This window comes from Neurospora hispaniola (assembly GCF_033458365.1).
Source record: "Neurospora hispaniola strain FGSC 10403 chromosome Unknown B0T23scaffold_7, whole genome shotgun sequence".
Classification (NCBI taxonomy): domain Eukaryota; kingdom Fungi; phylum Ascomycota; class Sordariomycetes; order Sordariales; family Sordariaceae; genus Neurospora; species Neurospora hispaniola.
This window is the reverse complement of record NW_026944412.1, coordinates 1,787,819-1,809,897: the sequence shown is the minus strand read 5'-3', so window position 1 is coordinate 1,809,897 and position 22,079 is coordinate 1,787,819. Positions and strand designations below refer to the sequence as shown.

General features: G+C 51.5%; 6 protein-coding genes across 6 annotated transcripts; 3 read left to right on the top strand and 3 right to left on the bottom strand.

Moving 5' to 3' along the window:
• Positions 1-2,898: 2,898 nt before the first annotated feature.
• Positions 2,899-4,672, top strand: B0T23DRAFT_323773 (major facilitator superfamily domain-containing protein; the record flags this gene model as incomplete). Its single annotated transcript, XM_062835374.1, has 4 exons — positions 2,899-2,965; positions 3,034-3,399; positions 3,458-3,475; positions 3,543-4,672. The coding sequence occupies 4 exons, from the start codon at positions 2,899-2,901 to the stop codon at positions 4,670-4,672; spliced, it is 1,581 nt and encodes a 526-aa protein (XP_062689992.1).
• A 1,245-nt stretch (positions 4,673-5,917) lies between these two features.
• On the bottom strand, positions 5,918-10,006 carry B0T23DRAFT_414817 (uncharacterized protein). Its single transcript, XM_062839574.1, has 10 exons — positions 9,312-10,006; positions 9,212-9,251; positions 9,023-9,156; positions 8,945-8,955; positions 8,628-8,886; positions 8,431-8,574; positions 8,279-8,378; positions 7,973-8,227; positions 7,817-7,919; positions 5,918-7,766 (listed from the first exon to the last, which is right to left on the bottom strand). The coding sequence occupies exons 1-10, from the start codon at positions 9,568-9,570 to the stop codon at positions 6,156-6,158; spliced, it is 2,916 nt and encodes a 971-aa protein (XP_062689991.1). The 5' UTR covers positions 9,571-10,006; the 3' UTR covers positions 5,918-6,155.
• Positions 10,007-12,290: 2,284 nt separating this feature from the next.
• Positions 12,291-13,028, top strand: B0T23DRAFT_398537 (uncharacterized protein; the record flags this gene model as incomplete). The annotated part of the gene is made up of 2 exons (XM_062838369.1): positions 12,291-12,722; positions 12,834-13,028. The coding sequence occupies 2 exons, from the start codon at positions 12,291-12,293 to the stop codon at positions 13,026-13,028; spliced, it is 627 nt and encodes a 208-aa protein (XP_062689990.1).
• A 1,172-nt stretch (positions 13,029-14,200) lies between these two features.
• On the bottom strand, positions 14,201-16,784 carry B0T23DRAFT_431492 (uncharacterized protein; the record flags this gene model as incomplete). Its single annotated transcript, XM_062840325.1, has 3 exons — positions 14,201-14,593; positions 14,667-16,515; positions 16,585-16,784. The coding sequence occupies 3 exons, from the start codon at positions 16,782-16,784 to the stop codon at positions 14,201-14,203; spliced, it is 2,442 nt and encodes an 813-aa protein (XP_062689989.1).
• Positions 16,785-17,778: 994 nt separating this feature from the next.
• B0T23DRAFT_322514 (tyrosyl-DNA phosphodiesterase I) lies at positions 17,779-19,697 on the top strand (the record flags this gene model as incomplete). The annotated part of the gene is made up of 2 exons (XM_062835300.1): positions 17,779-18,240; positions 18,300-19,697. 2 exons carry the CDS (start codon positions 17,779-17,781, stop codon positions 19,695-19,697), a joined length of 1,860 nt encoding a protein of 619 aa, XP_062689988.1.
• A 505-nt stretch (positions 19,698-20,202) lies between these two features.
• B0T23DRAFT_216534 (acyl-CoA-binding protein) lies at positions 20,203-21,134 on the bottom strand. The gene is made up of 4 exons (XM_062833648.1): positions 21,081-21,134; positions 20,889-21,004; positions 20,630-20,697; positions 20,203-20,436 (listed from the first exon to the last, which is right to left on the bottom strand). The coding sequence occupies exons 2-4, from the start codon at positions 20,971-20,973 to the stop codon at positions 20,284-20,286; spliced, it is 306 nt and encodes a 101-aa protein (XP_062689987.1). The 5' UTR covers positions 20,974-21,004; positions 21,081-21,134; the 3' UTR covers positions 20,203-20,283.
• Positions 21,135-22,079: the final 945 nt, after the last annotated feature.

Genomic DNA, 22,079 nt, shown 5'->3' with positions numbered 1-22,079 from the left:
CCTTTCGTACACCAATGCAATTGGGTCTTGCAGGAGGATGGATTGTGTAAACAGTGTTGAGGAGAGAGTGAATGGGTGTGTATATTGCGTAAGTACACAACACCTGATGGTAAGTCAATCAACTCATCAGCCGCTTGCCTTTGGCAGTTCTTCTGAGAAACAGCTCTGCGGGCACTGGTGAATGAATATGCAGTACAGTATTGTAGTAATAAAAGGCGGCATGGGTCGAGTTATCATCCATCCGTGGTTGCATCTTCAGTTCATGGACAAGGGTCAGCAGAAAGGAGAACATGGTATTGATGGGCTATGTAACTCCGAGAGCAGGCCCGGGCGGGTTGACCGGGTATTTGCAAAGTGACATCGCCCTGGAAGATCCGGCCGGGTACACGCAAGCCGCATCAGGGTGGATGCATTGCAGCAGCCAAACCAGACTCTGCAGGCGGCAACACTACTGTGTGTAGGCATGTACTATATATCCGTACCTGGTGTTTACCGACGAGTGAAATGATGGAAAATGCCGAGTGCAACCATGCCGACGAAGAGGGGATTGCAGGCAGGCATGCAACATGATAAGCTTCTCGCTCTTTATTGAAGAAATTCTGACATTGATAGCTTGCAATGTATCGGATTGGTGAGTTGTCGTTCTTTGTCCTGCGAGATGATGATAACGGCGAAGCAAAAAAGCTGGCGATCTGACAGTGAGAGTATCTGAGGACTTAATAGGCTATGAGCAGACTCGGAAAATATATAAAACGGGGATATAGAGTTGACGCCGAAAAGATGGTAAAATACGTTCCGGGTGACGGAGATGGCTCGAGTGAAACACAGTGCCGGCCTAGATTATCATCTAGAATCCTAAGACCGGGCGGGTAGGAACTGAAGCTAAGGTAAAAAACGATGCGGGAGCCTTAAGAACGCTTTTCCGGGGTCGGCCTCGATGCGCATATGATGATCATGTGCGTGCAACGGTCATTAGTCTCACTCGCGACATCAACCAGCACATTCCACTTGTTGTGTCTGGTTTCACCGCTAGACGCCGGCGAAGGGCTGGAACAATCTTCGGAGTTTGGCACTTCCGTTATCCAAAGCCGCACAGTCCATACCTCTAGGTTTGAGCATGGTTGTTGACGTAACGGAATGGACTTGAAGAAGGTGGTTGAAGGACGGGCGACATCAGAGGTTGCGCATCCATGAGCTGTGGAAATATTGACGGAAAGGCAGAAGCAGCGAGATGCCCGTCTTGGTCTTTCTGCTCGAGGTGGAGGAGGAACAGGAAGGAAAGCAACGACGTTGAAGGTTATCATTGTAGCTCCCACCAATGCGAGCAATCCATGATCAACGAAAATCGACGATCTGGACCAATTAAGTGGGCACCCACTGCATCGACTTCAATTCTTGTAAGTCCCATGCACATTATGATTGGTCGCAGCTGCATTGCCACCCCTGCCCATCATGCGGTCGCACTTGCACGATTTCAATTCTCGAGCAGCAAACACAGAAGGAACAACCCCAATGTGCTGGGTAATCCAAGCTCATTTCCCCCCAGCGCGGGGAGTGTCAGTGGCAGAACTGAATCTCAAAGTTTTCGTGTCCGTTCCCCAGTTTCATCATCATCATCATCATCATAGCCGTTCTGGTACAGACGGTCCGAGCTACCGACTAGTCTACGCGAGCGATCAAAGTCTGGGGCCCAGCGGTCAGGGCTGTTAGCCTATCAACCGATTTTGACCGTCTTGCGTTGCACTGAACTACCCTGGAAACAAAGCTGGACGGAACTGTTGTTCGAAAGGATCCGACTTGGGCAGAGTTCCCCTCCATAAGCATGAGCAGCAAACCCAGCAATCAGTGATTGTTGGCGCGAGCAAATATGCGCCGCGATGTGCCGGGGAACCCTTCCAGCTTCCGTGGTTGTGCGTGGCTGCACCTGGCTCCAGACCACCACCCTCGACCTCTTGTCAGCCTGTTATCGGTCGTTTATCGAGGCCGGCGTCCCTCGTTACTTTGCGTCACTGCGTCTAGTGTACATGCTGCCGTCCTCCATTCTCGAGCATGTGTTCTAGGGAGGGTCGTTTTCCAGAGGATTCGCGGCAACCGGCTCCCGTCATGGACTTATCAGGACCAGAAGTGGCTCGGAAACAGGATGACAGGATACCATTGGCACGGCGATGTGTCGGACAAACTGATATGTATGTACGGTACGCACTGTCACGGTAACGTTTCTAGTCATGGAACCATGTTGTTGGAATGCAGCCGGAATGCGAACCCTGAGAACGGCCCCGGCCCTGGAACCTTGGCCGGTTCTGGAAGCACTCGCAAGCGGATTGGCCAGAAAGACCCTTTTCCCTTCTATGGTTTCCGTATCTTTCCAAACCGTCCCATTCCCCGCCATTCTTCTGATATCAATGCGCAACCCATGCTGTTCGCGACTTCCCTGCGAGCCCAGCCGGGTCTATATTTTTTTTTTTTTCCTTTTCTTTTTTTCCCCGAACGTCAGCTTTTTTTTTCCTCTCTCACATCGTAGCACTTGGTGGCATCCACCCATACCTTAACATATACATGCGGTGACTGGACGAAATATTTTCCCTACTGTTATGAGCCCTAATAAACTTGTCCTGACTTCCGTCGAGACCTCTCCCATCTGTGTCCGTTCCTAACTTGTCCGCTATCTATCACACTCTCCTGGGCCGTGGCAGCTCATTCACAAGACCTCGACAGAATACTGGGTACCTTAACCGACCACTGCATTGTCCCGTCATCACCCTCCCGCTGTCCATCCTTCTCTCAGTCCTTTTGAAATTGAAGCCGTCTTCATCCTCCTTCTTGCTCTTTGCACCTGGTATTGCTTCTTCCTTGAGGAGGTATTGGACAGTCGTAAGACCTCAGTCTTTCTGTAAAACAATGAGCCTAACATGTACAAGCCATCGCGACCCGGACAAGTTCCCAGCCGTCCAGCTATTCCTCCTTGGTGAGCCATCCCGGACCGAAGCCCACTGACTGTATTTGCCCAGCAAGCTGACCTCATGTTCCTTTCAGCAATCGTCCGTCTCGCCGAACCGATCGCACTCACCTCCATTTTTCCCTATGCCTGGGCTTTCATCAAACGACTACACATCGGAAACGAAGATGATGCCTCATTTTACGCCGGCCTTCTCATCTCGTCCTTCGCCCTAGCCGAGGCCTCGATGGGCATGTACTGGGGAGGTCTGTCCGACAGAGTTGGCCGGAAACCCGTTTTGCTTCTAGGATGTGTCGGCACCATGTTCAGCATGATCATGGTTGGATTCGCGACCAACCTTTGGGTCGCTGTGCTCGGTCGTGCCATAGGCGGGCTCCTTAACGGCAATATTGGTGTGATCCAGACCATGGTTGGCGAGCTAGTCACAAAGCCAGAACATGAGCGTATGTCTTGCCTGCCATCCCCAAGACTTAACGATCTTCGCTAACAGAACAAAAATAGCCAAGGCATATTCCATCAGTACGTCGTCAACGAAGAATTATACCAAGCGTGGTTTTATTTGCGGTGTTGCTGACATGTGAAACAGTGCCTTTTGTTTGGAGCATCGGCACCATCATTGGTCCCGCTATTGGCGGTACCTTTGCTGACCCCCACGATTCCTTCCCAAACATGTTCCCCAAGGGCTCCTTGTTCGACCGATTCCCATACCTGTTGCCCAACCTTATCTGCGCCGGCATGCTTTTTATGAGCATCGTGCTTGGTTACTTTCTCCTCGAGGAGACGCATCCCGACATGCAACCCCGCGTTCTGCTTCCCGACGATACGTTCCTTTCCGAGAACACACCCTTGATCGAGACCTCCGATGCGATGAAGCGCCCCGCTGTTGACCTTCGCGATGAAAACTACGGCACCATGCGGGCTCGGGACATTCAGAATGCCAGCCTTACACTGAAGACTATCGAGAGGCAGCCGAGTTACAACGTCTTTTCCAAGAAGATCATGGCAGTCATCGTCTCCCTGTCGATCTTCACGTATCACTCGATGACGTTTGACCACCTCCTTCCCATTTTCTTCGAAGACGACAGGGTTCCTAGCAGTCAGTCGTTTGGTATCTTCAAGGTTCTGAGCCCCTTTTACTCCCCTGGAGGCCTAGGACTCTCCCTTCAATCAGTCGGCATGATCATGGCTGTTCAGGGTGTCATTGCCCTTTTCATGCAAGCCGTCATCTTTCCTTTGATGGCTGAGAGACTCGGTGTTTACAGACTGTTCATTCTGGTCACGGTATTACACCCCATCGTCTACGTTATCATGCCAACGCTGCTTTTCATTCCGGAGAGGCTCCTTTACCCGGCCATTTACTTCTGTCTTGTGGTTCGTAACTTCTTTTCCATCCTCCTTTACCCTCTCCTCCTGATCCTGATCAAGGAGGCTACCCCTAGTTTTTCTGTTCTGGGCAAAGTAAATGGGCTCGCTGCCAGTGCAGGTGCAGCATGCCGGATGATCGCCCCGCCTGTGGCCGGCTATCTGTACTCGGTGGGAAGGAAGATGGACTGCACTGCCTTGGCTTGGTATGGAAGCATGTTTGTTGCCGTCATCGGAGCGATCCAGTGCTTCCAGGTCAAGAGAGATAGGTCGAGGGATGTGGGGGGCGATGACAGCATAGGTCAACACTCTGGCAGCGACGGAGAAGTCACTCCTGCTGCGGAGACGGCTTAATGATTGTCATTAATGAGCCTGAGGGTTGGTGGGATTACAATGGAAATTCAAAGTAGGCGGAACATGATACCAATATTGAAGGACAAGAAGAAAAGGGACCAAGGCAGGGAAAGGATCTATTAACGACTACGGCTACATTAAAAGGAAACGGCATGGCGTTTAGGAACGGATCATGGTGTGTTCTACACCAGTGAGCGAGCGTGCACTGCTTTCATTGCTTTTTCAACATGGGCAAAGTGAACCTGTAATAGGTTGAATCTGACCAAGGGAGACGCTGAACTGGGCTTGGGATGGTACGGGTCTTGGTATATATGTCATGGATGTTTGCTTAGCATGTACATAAGAATGGACGCCCTGATTTCAGGCAATTCCAATTTCACTTTGATATACGATAATAGTGGCCTTCACATTACCCACGTTCTCTTTCGTCCTAATTACTGACAATCATATGTGCCATAACAGCTATCTGCCCACGTCTCAACTTCACAGATAGATGTGAGTCCAGGTCCCATGACAAAGTACCCGCTGCTGTTAGATAGTTATTTTGAAAAGCAGGAGCACTGCGTAGAGAATTACAGTACTTGTTCATGTTCCAGATTGTTCGCAACAAGGAATTAACTGGTTGCGGCGGTGGTGCTTACAATCGATGTATATTTACAGTCATCACTGTGTTCCTTGCTCTTTCCATGTCAATAACCACATTTACTCTAACGGGCGGGATGTTTCTCCCCCCAACCTTTTCCGTCCATTCCCCATTTCCACTAGACTTAAGAGTTCTATAATCTGAGTAAATGTTCCACTGGCAGGACGTCCACCGAAACTACCTGGGACCATGTAAGGCTCCAAGTTCGTAGTACCGTTTCAATAACTCTTAGTAGCTTATCACGTGGTAGATAGATAGATGTACTGGAAGCCAGAAAATTTCGTACCTAAAAGGTAGGTATGTAGCGAGCCTCTAGCTAAGTTCAAGGCTTGGTCGAGCAGCTGAGCTTTGGGCAACCTGCTTCCTCCTTTTTTTTTTCTTTTTTTTTTTTTTTTTTTTTTTAGGGGGGTGGGTGCGTCAGCTTTCATCTCCTCTACTTCCCTTCCTTACGCCATGTCGCCGCCCTAATATTACAAAGCTGGATAATTGTTGAGTGTCGTGATGGTTGAATGGAAGGGATGACATGCAAATACCGACCGACTATACCTGACATGTAGGTAGTCTTGATAAAAAGGCGATGGACGGGTTTTGAAGATCTCATAGCTATATAGGTATACATAAAGTCATCGACACGTACTGTGTCTCGTATGGCGTCCAATGATGAACCAGGCACTCGCACTTCATTTACAATTCGGTTACTTGTAAACCACTGCAAACATTGTATTCAACTCATGATCTCTACCTCACCATTCATCCATACATTTTCCCTATACCTAGCCACATTCCCTGCCCTAGTGTGTCCAAGGGCCATCTTTATCCCTCATCACCCCTCCAACCACCTTAGGTATAAAGCGTGTTCGTCAACTCATTAAACGACAACCCCTCCTTAGCCAAATCCTCCACACCAATCAAAAAGTTCAACGGCATCTCCACGAGTGTTCCGCGGACTCTACCCAGCCACTCCTTAACCTCCTCCACGCCACCAGGGAACTCATCCTTGACCACATGTCCATAATCAACCTTGCCCTTTTCGTAACCTTTCTCAGCCTCTTTAGCCTCCGTTCCGGGCAACACGAACTTTTCGCTAAAGAACTCTTCATAGTCCTCCCACGTGCGCACCGTATCATCAGGTACAGCATGGAACACCTTGCGGAAGATCTTGGTATTGGCTTTCGCCGTCTTGTACCACATGGCCAAGAAGTCGTCAGCGAGGGGGTCCTCGACAAGTCGATCGGCGTCCGAGCCCCAATCGTACTCGTTGACGGAGTGCTGGTTGACGGGGGTCCAGTTGTTGTTGGCGGCATCCCAGCGCTGGTCGGGGAGCAAGCCGAGGTGCTTACGGAAGAGGTAGCGACGCAGCGAAGCGGCGAAGGCGGAGGCTTGGTAGGGTTCGCCGTTCATGGAACTCTCCACGCGGTTCTTATCCTGGATGATGACGGCGATTTCCGAGTCGTGGTCGCCCAATTGCGAGCGGTCGTTGAGGTTGGCGGAGCCGCAGATGACGACGCGGTCGTCGGCGATGAGAACCTTGGAGTGGACGTAGAGCTCTTCGCAGACGAAGGCGTCAATCTCGGATTCGGGCGAGCCGTTCCAGGGGACGCTGTCCACCTCTGGACCGTTGAGCATGTAGCAGGAGGAGATGGTGTCCCAGGTGCTGTCGGTGATCTTGCTGGCGGCTTCCTGGTAGCGCTCATATTGGCTGTATTGGCGTCCGCCGCCTTGGCTTCCTTCGTAGCCGCCTTCGTAGCCGTCTTCGTAGCGACTGCTTTGACGGTAGTCCTCGTCACGGTATCCACCTCCATAGCCGCTCTGCCTGCCACCGTACCGGTCATCATCACGGCCACCGTCGTACCGGTCGCCATATCCGCCCTGGACATCGTACTCGTCGCTCTCGGGTCTGCCGCCATCGTAGCCGCCTTCGTAGTCACCTCTTCCGCCCTCATAACCCCTATCACCCTCGTATCTGCCCCTTCCGTAGCCGTCATCACCCCTGTTTCTCTCATACGGATCACGGCTGCCCTCATATTGGTTCCGTTCATCATCAATGGCACGCCCGAACTTGTCATCGTAATCCCGACGAGCCCCTTCGTAGCTTACTCCAGCATCCTTGGTAGCTTGAGCCATAGCCTCACTAGTGTTGATACGGTCGTAGTTGCGCAGGTTGTAGAATCGGATGTAATCCGACGGGTTCTCAATGCCCGCCCTCTGCAGACATTCCATGATGCTGTTGCCACCTCTGTTGATGCTGAAGTATTGGTACTCCATGATAGCACGAGTGCCGAGGGCGCCGTCGGACTTGAGATCGCCAGCAAAAGCAGGGACAGCAGGCATCGTCACAAAAATGATAAACTTCTCGCCCTCGCGATGGGCCCGGATGATACGGTCAACGATGGCCTTGCCGATCTTATTTTCAACAGGCTTCTGAGCGTTGGATGTAGCGGTAATAAAGAACTGGCAAGGATTAGTACCACGGGAGTCAACGAGGATATTACCTGACTTACCTGATTCTCGATGTAGATGAAGTGCTTGGCGTTGGTGATGATCTCGATGTACGCTTCGGCAATGGAGGCTTCCGTGTCATGACCAGCGGACCATTTGGAGCAACTATTCTTGTCAGACGTTACAGAACATTACGGAGGGAAGAATGAACAAGTTACCTTCGCACCAGTTGAACCTTCATGCTACGTCTCGGATGCTCGCCCGAGCGGCTGCGATTGTCATGGTCCACGTCGTCGGTATCTCCCAAGAAACGGCGGGCATGCTGGCGGAAATGGAAAGGGGTTTCGTAATTATCGGACTCAGGATAGGGAGCGTTGTCTCCATATCCACGATCGCGGCTTGGAGCATCGGCACTGATAAGGGCATACTTTCCGGGATCCTTTTCCTTGTACTTTTCGTTCCAGATGAAGGCCCTAGAAGTCGTTAGCAAGATCATCGTCACTGGAAGACAAAGCTAGACTGACCAGCGGTCGACGAAGTGATCAACTAGGTTATCAACAATGTGGCCTTGCAGACTGATGCTGATATCAGACCAACCCATTCTGGAGTGCTTCGTGCGGTCAACTGGGTCATCTGTTAGTCTAAACACCTGCAGTACCAGTTCTGTGAAACTTACGCTTGTTGTTCTCCCAGTTGCTAACATCCTCAAAGTCGTATACACGAGCATTGTTGTAGTCCTGACCGGGGAAAATGATGTCGTTGAGGTTGCTGGGATGGGCGTCGGCGATTGGGTGACTGTTTGTGTCCCATCTTCCGAAGCCTGTCGGATAGTTAGCGCACTTCGTTCGAAAATAGCGTCAGAGAAAAACCTACACATATCCAAACCTCCCATAAACGCGAGCTTCCTATCGACGACGCACAGCTTCTCGTGGTGGGCCCAGAACAGGGTCACGTCATCCTTTGTTCCGTACAATGCGGTCAGGGTCTCCTGCGGGAGCTTGGCCAAGCTGAATGTGCCCATCTGTATCTTGGACCGGAGATCGGCAATGACATCTCTGCCCCTTGGGATATGATCAGGATGTCTAAAGACCTGGATGTTCTCGTGAAGACCTTCCAAAGCTTTCCTTGTGTGCTAAAAGTGATCCATGGTTAGTTCCTGGTCATGCAATTACATCGATGCAGTATCATACCCGAGAATCGACTGTTGTAATGTTAGTTAGTCGTGAAAGCTCATCAAAAGAAAACGTTTGATCAGACTGAGAACTTACGAGTCAAAGCCTGTTCGACCTCCTTGTACACAATAATGTGGACTTTTACACCGCGCTCTGCAGCGTTGCGCAGCATCCGGTCAAGCCGGTACTGCTGGTTCTTTGCAGGGGGGCGGCGCAGATACAACTCGGGGCTATCCAAATATTCAGTCAGAGGTTCAACTAGCGCAAGAAATCATAAAGGCATACCTCAGCCACCAATCAAGAATGTAGATGCTCTCCTGGGCCTCTGTGAGAGTAATTAGCAGATGAAGTGACCAACGTGGCACATGTGAAGAATGTGGCTTACGTTCGAGAGCGATGGAGACGGCATGGAAATAGGAGGCTCCATCGACGTACCACTTCACATCGCCTGAGGATTCAGGTGCGAAGGATCCGAAGCGGTTGGCTCCATACTGGGAAGGATAGGAGGTCTCGGGGACTTCATCATCTCCGGCTTGCTGAGCGTTGGCGGAAGCGCTGGGGGTATCGTCTTCATGGAGCAGACTCTCTACACCTGCTGTAACCTCTTCAAGCTTCTGCTTGAGCTTATCACGCAGAAAGCCCATGGTGGAGATGTCGTTGAGCGAGCACGTGAGTGATGATGGGCGCTCCTGATGGTCGGGAGTTGAAAGATGATGGTGTAAGTGCGGGGCGCACTCTGGCAAATATCGACGCTGTCGTATTTAGACACAGGCGCCTGGCTTTTAAGAAGGTGGCTGTTTGTGTGAGACGTCGTTACACAAGACGATTAGTCGAGTGAGGGCAGAAGACTGAAGAGGTCCGTCACAGTCACAGGCAAAAGAGCTGAATCAGGGGCAGGGCCGCAGGGTGGACACTAAGCACTGAGCTGCGTGTGTCAGGGAGCTGAAGATGAAACGGACACTTTGCGATGATTGGGCACGTTGCGGTCTGATACGAGAGCTTTCAAATGTTTGTTCAATGGCCAGCCACCCAAGGAGCGGGGACTGTTGGGGGGCACTCTGGCTGTTGCTCTGAAAAGACCAATTAGAAGCTGAGGCGAAGCAATGTTTACGACGGCGGGCTTACGTAGTGTACACTACAGAAATCCTCAGCAGCCAGCCAAGAGGCAAGCGAACCGAGAAATCCCAGGGCTGTGTCAGAGTGGACCACAGGCATTGGTAGGGCTGATGGGATGGAGTTTAGGTCCATCATCCCATCTCTCTGAAAGGGGAAAGACTGCATCGTGATCGTTCGAAGGCCTTCTTTCTTCATTGGTTGTTTTCAGGTAGGCACAATGTCAACGAATAAAAGCCCCGAACGGCCATGTGGTGATGACGACGAGATGCATTGCGGTGCGACTGTTTTTCATACCCGTCAGGATTTAGGCGGGAGATGGTGTTTCTCAGAGACATTTTTGGCGACAGCGTTCCTAAGGCGGTCACTTCAGGGACAGTCCCGGCTTTGAAGGTTGTACCGTCCGGCAGTCGGCAGTGTAGATCAGGGTGTTCGTTGCTCGTTGTCCCCTTCGCCTTTGGGGCCTCGCACCCCGCCTTTGGAAAGGAAAAAAAAAAAGTTCTCTGCCGAGGTCGACACACTGTTCCGGGGTCAGAAACGTGGCTACCCTTGAGCTTCGCGGATGAGGATCAGGAATGGCCATGAATATCGATGAATTGGGCATTATCGTGTTTTTCGTGAGGTCAAAATACAAAGGTTCCCTAGGATGGGCTGACACATGGAAGCTCAGAAGACGAAGGAGCCACAAGAGCAGTGCAGAGGGACAGCACAATCCGAGTCAAAGTGAATGCTGTGATAAATAGGTAGAGTTTCGAAGCGGTGCTGAGACTCAAGTTGGATGTTCTTTCTGCCGACCGTATTCACCGAACATCCACATACCCGCGAGTGGTGGGTGAGAACGGGTCCAGTTGTTGGTGACGAGGTGGTAGAGGTATATTTGTCCCCTGAAATCTTACGAGACCGAAAGAACAGACCTACCTAACAGAACGTGCTGTGGCGTAGGTGACTGCCCCTTGAAGCCCGAGCTTTGACTAGCTGCCCGAAACCCGTGGGGAAACCCGTAACGCCGTTTGGTCCTCCCACTCTCCGGTCGTCCATACAGTATCGTGATAACGTGATAGAAACACTGAAGATTGAAGTTGTAATTCAGACTCGAAACGCGTAAGATACGTAACGTATGCGATTAGCCCCTCCCCACATGCCCTTGAAGGCGTGTACCTGGCCCGGGCTTCCATGCTGCCGCTGCCGCTGTGACGGAAAAATGATCAGTCCTTTGCAGCTCCTGTATTGTAGTGTAGGCGCAGGTACAGTACAACAACCGGTTCCCCACCATCATCACTTTTGAGATTTGTCCCGTTCCTGAGATGGTGCAGACCAGAAACATCAGGTACACTGCCAAATTTCCATCCGTGAACCTTGGAACAGACCTTGGACTCTCTAGGTTTCCCAAATTCCAGGTTCTGGCATTGACGCTGCGTCTCAAACAGGTAAAGTAGTTTGAGATCTTGGCACTTTTCTTCTTCGTGTGTGATCACTGTTCCTGAATTTCTCAAACCACCATCACCACCTCGGTCACTCAGTCTACTGCACCCCCATCACCCGTCCACCCTTCCACCCACCCACACCACTCGCTTCAACCCTTTGGAATTCGGAACGGGGAAGCGTGACTTTTTGGGTCTCTCCCGTCTGTCCGGTCAAGCTCCCGATCTGGATACAACCGCTATCACCGTCTGCGCACACCGGGTATATTCCCTCCCCAGACCCGAGGTAAGAAGGAGGAGGACGAGGAGGAGTAGGAGGAGGAAAAGGCACACACCTTGAAACATGGAAACCCCGAGGTTGGCGTACAATATTTCCTGTTTGAGGCCAAGGTCAGCAATTCATCACTGACAACCTCACGATCCGGAGTGGTTTATCACTCATGAATTCACTTGAATCCCCATTTAACCCCCGATCGTCACCCACATTCTCACACCACTTTTTTTTCCACCCTACCACATTTTTCCGTTGAGACATTTTCCTTTTCCTTCCCAGTTCGGCTATTGCACTTTTTACACCAGAAAGCTGACCGGCTCAAGTACAGTCCTTCTTACCCGTGACATCCCCCTCTCGAGTCAGAATCAGACGGACGGACGGCCAACTTAGTCCTTGTGGATTTTGCCTCAACACAAGGACATGATCTCGACAAAGAGCTGCTACATCTCTGAATCGCTACCATAACGGATCGTTACCAAATACCACCATCCTCAGCGAAGCGTAACCTCAACATATCTTCACTCTCAATCTCAATTTGAGTCAACCACCACTCATAATGGACCTCCCAACGCTCCCCATCTCTCCCTCAATGACCTACGTCTTTTCCCCCGACCAACACGGCCACCTCGTCCCATGGATCGCCGCCCTGCACGCCTCGTGCATGACCATGGACCGGATGATCGGGCCTTTCTTGCCTCCCCTCGAAAACGGCAAGCTTCTGGGATGGTGGAGGGAGCGAATCGCCGAGTCCAACCAGGGCACGCGCGTTATCGTCCTGCTCCTCCCCGAGACTCCTCCCGGCAGCAAGCCGGTGGGCAACGACCTACGAGGACTGGCAATGCTCAAGCTAAGCGACACGGAGACGGGTTCGTTCAGGGGCAAGATCGATACCTTGTTGGTGAATCAGAAATACCGGAGGCAGGGGGGCGCCAAGGCGTTGGTGGATGCGTTGGAGTATGAGGCTGCCAGGAGGGGGAGGACTTTATTGGTGAGTTTTTTTGGTTTGGGTTTTCTTTTTACACTCTTCCCCTCAGCTTTTTTGACATTGGGAAGAAGGAGACAAAAAAAACTGACAGGAAGACGACATTAAAAAAAACAGCGTGTTAACACCGAAACAAACTCCCCCGCCGAAGCCACCTTCAAAAAGTTTGGGTACATCGAGTTCGGCCAAGTGCCCCAGTTCAGCAAAGCCGTCATTCCTCAGGGCAGCCTCAAGAAGAGCGAAACGTTTTTCTACAAGGATCTTCTCGCATTTTCGCAGCCGCCATCTGGTTCTTCTTCTAACTCGTCCTAGGAGTCTTGAAAGAGTAATGAGAGACTAACTTGATGGCGGAGTTCCGTGGACTGCTGGAAACACTTTGGCTCACCTTCGTTACTCTTCTCTCACTCGGTACTTTCCAGTCTTTTTGTTTTCCATTCATGCAGTTGCTTTCTTATTCATATTTTGGACGTTCTTGTTTTCTCTTTCCTTCCTGACTTTGTTCGGTTCTGCTTACAGGTATGGGTTTTGGTTTTGGTTTCGGTTCGGATTTGGGCTTCGGTTTGGTTTGGACTTTGGTATTGGCTGTTCTAGACTAAGAAAAAGATGAAGCCCGCGCTTTTCATGCCATCGGAAGGCAACTTCCTTTTCTTTCTTTCTTTTTTTTCTCTCTCTTTTTTCCTCTAACAATGTATGTTTCACTTGTCTGGGCTGCTTGTTGAATTATGGTTGATTGGGGTTGGGAAAAGGCAGACACAAGCGATGGGGTTAGGAGAAGAAAATGCCGATTTTAATCTCCCTGTACATTTTGACAGAATAAATAAGGGACAGTAGTTGTATACCTATAGGGTGTTCCTCACGTCGTCGTCCTCAGGGTCTCAACCGAAATATTTAGCGGGATTACATATGCGGCCATTTGTCGCGGCCAGCTCCCAGCCAACGAACGGTCAACCTCTCGAAACGGTGGGCCAAGGGCCAAACAACGTCTCTTTACTTCTCATGTTCTGAGCAAATTCCCTAAATATCCTACAAGTCAACTCTATTTTACGCCAAGTCCGGTTCCAGGGATAACGAGGAAAACCTCACAGCTAACGTGGTGTAAGGGGATATATATAAAAAAAGGCATGGCCAAGGAGGAAGATATAAAGAAAACAACAAGATGAGTGTAATGATATCAAGACCAATACCCAGTCAAGAAGCCTGTCAGTTCGGGATTTCCTTTTAATAAGCCAAAAGCCTCCCGTCCGGTGATGCTCTGTCCGCAAGATATTCCTTCCATCCTTCCTCCCATCGCAAATATACACAAATTTCTCGCTGCATCCCCATTTGAAATCACCCGCCCTTTCTTCACACACACAACCATCAGTCATTAACTACAACTTGCAGTGCTCGAAACCCCCATCCACCCCCTGCGCATATGTAAAATCCAGATCATTTTCCTGACGAAGTATAAACCAACACAACAGCCCTTAGCCCAGGACTGTATTTCAATCAGCCTTGGGTCCATTGCTGCTCCCACCGCTGCCGCCAAATACGCTTTGAATGAAGCCGCCGGTGCTACCCTTCTCGCTGGGAGCACCAATGCCGCCCTCCTCCAACTTGAAGTGCGTACCGTGACCGGCCCTCCTCTGGGCGCGAGCACTGTTGCGGAACCACGAGAGGCAACCGAAGGCGATGCCGAGAATGCAGCCCATTGAAAGATAGGGATGTTCCGAGAAGGTCATGCGAATGTCGAAGAAAAGCTTCTCGAAGGCGGAGATGGTGAGCTTGGGCTTGATGTTGAGGGGGTTCTGGGAGATCTTGGTGATGGTCTCGAGGATGGACGTGCGGCTGGGGACGATGGGGTTGCCGGTGGTGGTTTGATCCCAGTAGCGACGGTTCTGGTTGGAAAAGTAGGTTAGCAAGCGTTCAACAAATGCCTAAACGCTGTGAAGTGAGAGATTGAACACTTACATCCTCGTCGTTGATGATGATCCGGTCACCAGTGTCCTTGACATCAATACCGTAGGTGGTCCTGATCCATCTCTGCCAGAAAACGCCATCAACCCAAGCAAAGGTGATCTCCTTCCTGTCTGCCCTGTCCATGTTGATGCGGATGTTCTTGGCATTGCGCAAAGCACGCTGGTCGTTGCGGTCCTCGGCCTCCTCGATGCGCAGCTGTTTGGCGTTACGAAGCTCCTGCCTTTCCAGCTGGAAGAGCTGAATCTGCTTGTCCATCCACTCGCTAGCGGCCGACTTCATCTCGCGGATGGCACCGTTGAAGGACTCTTCGTCGTCTCTGTTAAGGAGTCCGAGCACAACAATCTTGCCATCCATGATCTCGCGGGCGTTGGAGGCGGTCATCTCGGGAACAATAGGCAGCCAAACGGACTTCATCCAGTTAAGAACCTGGCGAGTGCCGCGCATCTCATTAGGCGTGAGGGGCTGATAGTAGGTGGGACGGCCTTCGCGAGAGACGAGCAGGCGGGGCCAGGTGGTGATCTTGAAGCGATCGTACAGTTCGGGGTCGCGGGTCTTGACGAGCTTGGCACGGCCGATAAGGCTGAGAGGAAGACGCTCAAGGGCGAGAAAGTCCTCGGTGGTGGTGGCATGATCGTAGAAGTAAACAAAGATGACCTCCTCCTTCTCCTCAAGAGCCTTGAAGGAAGCGGCATCGACGTCCTGTACACCTTTAGAGATGTCAATGGCCTTCTCAGCATACGCGAGGAAGTCACCGAGACCACGGAGACCAGTGTACTCGACACGCTCGCCTCCCCGGAAGAACTGGATGGTGGGGTAGCCGGTGACACGGACGTCCTTGCAGAGACGGGCCTCCTGCTCGCAGTTGACCTCGCCAATGTTGAGGCGGCCCTTCATCTCGCGAGCAACCTGAGCCCAGTTGGCGGCCATGGCTTGGCAGTGATGGCACCAGGGGGCATAGAACTTGATGAACCAAGGCTCCTGAGTCATGGTGACCTGGCTCTGGAAGCTCTCGGCAGTCAGGGGCTGGGAGATGCCATTGGGGTTGGGAGTAGTCTTGGGCTTGTTGCCCTTGATAGACGCGGCGGCAGCGGCAGCGACAGCAGGGGCCTCGTAGTAAGCAGGGGACGTAGACTTCTTCTTCTCCTCCTCCTCCTTGCCCTTGACCTTCTCGATCTTGGCCGTGGCCTCAACAGAAGGGTCGGCCTTGGAAGCGGCCTTGGATTCTATGGCCTTTGTTTCCGTCGCCTTGGTTTCCGTGGCTTTGTCCGCCGCCTTATCCGCAACCTTATCCACAACCTTTTCCGCGGCCTTATCCTCGGTCTTGGGAGTGGGCATCAAGTACTCGTCATTTCCGGTGATGAAGGTATCTTTAACAGGTTGTTCGACCGTGGCAGAGTCCTTGACAAGATCGACCTTGGGCACATCCTTGGCGGAATCAACATTGGATGTTTCCTTGGTATCCTTGGTGGCGGCGACCTTGGGAACGTAGCCGGGAGCAACTATTTCGCCAGGCTTGGGAAGCTCGAGCTTCGCGGGTCTCGATCCGGGCTTGGTCGCTTCCAGGGCCTTCTCCACTATCTCGCTCAGAACAGGCATGGACTTGACGCCCTTGAGAGCCGCGACCTGTTCGCCATTCTTGTAGAGGGTGGTAGTTGGGTAGGAAGATGCCTTGTGTGCGCTGCAGAGATCGTAGTACGCTACGCAGTTGATGGTGCCGAAGCGGAAGTCGTAGAAGGTGGTAAAGTTCGCGTTCTCGTCCCCGACGGGCTTCGATGTGTAGTAGAACTCGTATAATGTTTGGTATGTAGGAGCAAAGTCAATGCAGTGAGGGCAGTAAGGGCTGTGCAGATGCGTGGTGTCAGCTAACGCGGTCGCATGCTTACCAGAGTCTTAGTAATTGATCAAATACCTGTAGTGCTTAACCATCAGCCATTTGCTGGCTTTGGATTCCTTCTCCCAGTTGTCGGGGGTGAGTTCGATGAGTGGTGGTACCGGTACATCGTTGAACTTGGTGTACTCTTTCACTTCGTCCTCTGTTTCTGTTTCTGTCGTCGTTGATGCGGCAACGGCCAGACGGGCCGCGCCCAGGAATAGGGGAAGCCACCTCATGGTCGTGGCCAGGTGTGGGAAAGCGATAAGTTGTGATGTTTAACAATGTCGGGGCCTGATTGTCGCACACTGCATCGAAGAGCGAGCCAGCACCGCCGGGGTGGAAGAAACACCTTTAGAACCTAAATCGAACCCAATTCGTGCTGTCCGGCTCGATCGCGACGGGGTGGTCGTCGATGGTGGGAATTATGGTGCACTGGTCGTGGGTCGTCGTGTTCACAGTCAACAACCAAAAGATGAGAGACGAAACCGCCTTTGAGAATAGTACAGTAGAAGCGCAGGCGGTGTTTGTCTGCTGGCGGCATGGGACAACAATTCCACCTCAACCCGCTACTTGCTTCAGGCGACGGGGGACCAGGGGACCAAAGGGATTCAGGAGGCGATCGAAGGCGGGCAATGGCGGCCGGCCGTGCTGGCCCCTGGCCTCTCAGGGCCCGCCCCAGGGGGCTAGAACGATTTCAGCCAAGACTTATAAGTGGATCCAGTGTTGTGGGGGGGAGAGAGCCAAGCCACAAGGAGGCTGAAAGAAACACTTTCTTCCCCAATTAGCATCCAACGACAACAACATTGAAACCCATTGATTCATTTGGCAAAGAGTCTGGGTTTAACGGAAATGTCAATACTACTTTGAAATTCGCTCCCTGGTTTAATAACTTGAAATTCTCAGTGCCCTAAGTTTCATGATGCTTTGAGCACTTCCACTTGGCCTACCACTCTTTGAGAAGGTGCCATCCTTAGCAGACAGCGCCTGGGCAGCTGGATGACCTGAAGGGAAGGGACGGAACGACTCCAACATGTCATAGACCTTGGTCTCGGAAAGAGCATAGATGAAAAGCCCCACAAAGTTTGTGGTTACGACATCTCATTCATGTTCACATATCGCACAAATCTGCTGAGATACACCCACTTACCTCCCATCCGTCAAGTTCCAAGCGTGCACTGTTGGCGACCTAACTCGACTGTTCGTGAACTGGCTACGACTCTGCCCGTCACCATGGAGAACAACCGTTCGTCCAAAAGGACAGTTCAGGATGCTGAGCTGGGTAAAGCCGGTGATGTCCGGAATGGTGGAATTAGCAGGGCAACACCACGATCTCTCAGTCGTGCTGTCAGCCCTCCGCTCAAGAAACGCCGCACAAGCCCAGAGGAAGGAGAAGAAGAATCCGTTCCCGCAGAAGAGCAGGCAAAAAAGCAGCCATGTTCATATCGTAGGGTCGTCGCGTCGCCCTTTCATCTTACCACGATTCGCTCCTTGGGACAAAATTCCAACAAAGATACTGTATCACTCAAGAGCCTTCTTGGTGACCCCCTGATCAAAGAGTGTTGGGAGTTCAACTACCTTCACGACATTGACTTCCTCATGAGTGCGTTTGATAGTGATGTCCGCCATCTGATCAAGGTTCACGTCATCCACGGCTTTTGGAAGAAGGAAGATCCCAATAGGTTACAGATACAGGTACGCCAAAACAACTACTCACCATCCCGTTGTGCGTTCAGTCCTAACCGATTGACTAGTCTGACGCCGCTCGCTATCCCAACATCACCACACACCATGCCTATCTCCCCGAGCCATTTGGAACCCATCACAGCAAAATGATGGTGCTCTTGCGAGCCGATGATACGGCGGAGATTATCATCCACACGGCAAATATGATTCCGAGAGACTGGAGTAATATGACACAAGCCGCCTGGATATCTCCTCGACTTCCCCTTTTGAAGCCAGACGCCCAGCAAAATACGTCCTCTCCTCGATCCTCACTACCGGCTGGCTCCGGTGAGAAGTTCAAGATAGACTTTCTGAACTATCTACGCTCATATCGGGCTGCCTGTAACCCGCTCATTGACCAACTCGCCAAGTATGACTTCTCCTCGATACGCGGCTCACTGATCGCCAGCGTCCCAGGACGACACTCCCTCGTTGACGATTTTCCCACCCGATGGGGCTGGGCCGCAATGAAGAAGACTCTCAAATCGGTTCCCGTTCGCCAGGCGGGGGATCGAGCTCAAGGTAGTGGTGATGTTGATGACAGTGAAAAGCCCGAGGTTGTAATCCAGATATCCTCCATCGCCACTCTGGGTCCAACAGACAACTGGCTCAAAAACACCCTTTTTGAAGCGCTCAGCGGTTCCCAAGGCCCCAAACCCCTGTTGTCGTCCAAGTCCAAGCCAGACTTCAAGATCATCTTCCCCACGCCGGACGAGATCAGGAAGTCACTCGACGGTTACGCGTCCGGTGGTTCCATCCATACCAAGATCCAGTCAGCTCAACAAGCCAAGCAGCTCCAGTATCTGAGACCCATGTTCTGTCACTGGGCGAACGACTCGGCCGATGGAGTTGGTACAACTACTACAACTCCCATCCGCGAAGCAGGCCGCAACCGCGCCGCCCCACACATCAAAACCTTCATCCGCTTCGCTAACCACAACACCAAAAACTCTATCGATTGGGCCCTCCTTACATCAGCAAACCTCTCTAAACAAGCCTGGGGCGACGCGCAGAGCAAGAACAATGCGGGAGAGCCGCAGGTGCGTATCTGTTCTTACGAGATTGGTGTGTTGGTGTGGCCGGAGTTGTTTGCGGATAGTGATGGTACTAGTAGTGGTGGCAAAACGGGACGGAAGGCGGTTATGGTACCTACTTTTCTCACAGATACCCCTGCGAGTCATGGCAGTGAAAAAGATAGAACGTCTTCGTTGGGGGAGAAGCAGGGTCCTACGTCAACTAGCGGGAACAGCGAGAAGGATGGTAAGGGAGATGACGAGAAGGAGGAAAAGTCTTCGACGGTAGTGGTAGGATTGCGGATGCCATATAGCCTCCCGTTGAAGAGGTACGGGCTGCAAGAGGTGCCTTGGGTTGCCACGGCGAACCACTTGGAACCAGACTGGATGGGGCAGGTTTGGCGGCATGGATGAGTTGCGGAAATGGTACGCAGCTGATCAGTCCATTGATGTGGATGGTTAATCTGCCCCTGAAATGAACTTCTTGATGAGCCTACAAGTATGTGGTCAGTATAGGACGTCACAGCCTTCCTGTTTGGTAATTGATACCCCTTCCGCTTTCCTCTCGTAGGGATGTGTATTCCACACGCGACTCAAGCCGCCATTTCATGCCTTGTCTTGTACAGACGGGATCCTACAGACGTTTCAAATGTAGTGTAACTGAACCCGCAGGAAACGGAGATATTTCTCGTTTGCAGATCTGGACATATACACAAGACATAGGTAGCTTGAACTGCATACCTCGATACTTGATGTTTCCACTGTTCACAAGACCTCAGCAGCATCTTCCTGAGTGTTTTCGTCCAGACAAAGATCGACACGACATCCATCTCTTGTGATTGTGCAACTACGGCTTCCATCATACCACAAGAGCCTTCACCACTTTCCATCACCGACTAGACTCCACATACAGACAGACCGCGTGGAAACATGGCCTTGGACACTCTTCGGTCTTTGTAAAGGGCATTATATTATAAGCTCAACGGGGTATCTAAACTCCTTAGTTGGAGCCAACAGCCTCGGGGGCCTTGTTCTCGTCGTAGCCGTACTGGGTCTTCATCTCCTCGACCTTGGCGACGTACTTGGTCTGGGCCTCCTCGGCCGAGAGGCCATCGTCGACAACCTTCTGCCAGGCGTTGTACTTGGCCTTGCCCTGTTGTCGGTGGAAGAAAGAGGTAATATGTTAGCTACTGTGTCTGGGCGGAGGAAGGGGACAGCTAGGGGGGGTATGGATGAATGGAGGTTTCGTGACTTGACCAACAGCTACCAGAGCACGCGCGCGCGGCTGATGAATAGAGGTGGGATGAAATGGGGTATAAATAGCGGGAAGACGGAACGGAACGAACCTTCAGGTCGAACATGCCGGGCTTGTCAGCCTTGGAGAAGTCGGCGCCGGTGGCGACCTTGTAGAGAGCTGTGAACGGTTGGAAGAGAATGTTAGCTAACTGCTCTCTTGGCCGTGGTCAAGAGGTCTTGTTGGAGCTCCAGCTCTGTTCGATTGCGCGCGCGAGACTAGTAGGTGATATAGCCCTCGGCTGCTTCGTGGTTCGCCGCGAGCGCAAAGAGGATACACATGGGAGTGGGGTGGGACGTGACGCGACGCACCATAGATCTCGAGGAGATCCTCGTTGGAAGGCTTGGAAGTAAGCTTCTTGGAATCGGCAACGGCCTTCTCGAAAGCGGCAGACATTTTGATTGTTGGGGGTGGGTGGGTTGGTTTGCTGTGGTAGAGGTATCTATGGGTTAGCTAAAGACTCGAACGCAGTTACAGATACAAGTTGCGCGTCGCGTACGTACGATGGGTCTATATGGAACTTGAAGAAGATGGAGATGTGGAGGCAAAGGAGACGAGAATCCAAGAGGTTGAGGGTTGAGGCAGGGCAGTTCTTTTAAGTATGCGAAGTACCTTCACCTTGTACCTAGACTACTACACTACCTACAGCACGACTTGTTGAGGATCCAAGGATGGGATGAATTGCAACTCTGGAACCGGATTGGCGGGGTAGGTACCTTCCAGGCTCCAAAGTGCGGAGTTTAGGTAAACACTCGCTGTGGAATGTCCAACAGCGAACGGTGGAGAGGGGTCTTTTTCCCCTGGAAGCTTTTCCATGTGACCATGAGCGTCATTGCCCCACTAACGTACTCATCGATCCTATGATAGCATCGACGCACCCTCTTCAACTCATTTTCAACCTGACAGCCTCACTTTACGCTTATTTATCGTGGACTTAGCTGCTCAAACCAGGAATTACGTGATCTAGGTGGCCCATGTGAAAAGTGTAGTTCATTCGTACCTTTTGAGATGTTCCAACCACAGGAACTCCGAAGCAACATATTGCTTGTGCCTGCATATTGGGCAGGATATGTATTAAGGTACCAGAGAAATAAGACTGGGAATGACATAAACTAGGATTTCCGATGCCTCTTGATGCTGATAAAATCGAAAAGACATCTATACGGTCAAACTATTCTACTCCTTTCACATTTCCCGACAGCTTCTAGCGGCAACAAGCAGAGCCACGATGTTTTTGCTTAGACAAGTCCTGAGCGCAAAGGCGCGTGGATTGCGATGCTTAAATTACACTGAAAAGCACAGTCAGCATGATATCTTCCATTGTAATATACCATAGCACATGGGGGTTTTCCACTGTCAAGATATGCGCCATCAGGCACTCAGCTTGTTGTTACTCTGCTGAATATCATTAAGAGATTATGCTGTCTTAGAAAGATGAAACGTAACCGATAAACCCAATCATTCCTGTCCCGGCAAACTGCCCATGGTCTTCGCCTCGAGGA

Bases quoted from the DNA above. Each gene is read 5' to 3' on its own strand.
- B0T23DRAFT_414817 (XM_062839574.1), bottom strand. From the start codon at position 9,570: ATGGGCTTTCTGCGTGATAAGCTCAAGCAGAAGCTTGAAGAGGTTACA. The intron at 9,252-9,311 runs GTAAGCCACATT...TTACTCTCACAG, and splicing joins CGTCTCCATCGCTCTCGAAC to AGGCCCAGGAGAGCATCTAC. The intron at 8,228-8,278 runs GTCAGTCTAGCT...AACGACTTCTAG, and splicing joins GATCACTTCGTCGACCGCTG to GGCCTTCATCTGGAACGAAA.
- B0T23DRAFT_216534 (XM_062833648.1), bottom strand. From the start codon at position 20,973: ATGTCTGCCGCTTTCGAGAAGGCCGTTGCCGATTCCAAGAAGCTTACT. The intron at 20,698-20,888 runs GTGCGTCGCGTC...AACCGTTCACAG, and splicing joins GGATCTCCTCGAGATCTATG to CTCTCTACAAGGTCGCCACC. The intron at 20,437-20,629 runs GTTCGTTCCGTT...CACCGACAACAG, and splicing joins CCGGCATGTTCGACCTGAAG to GGCAAGGCCAAGTACAACGC.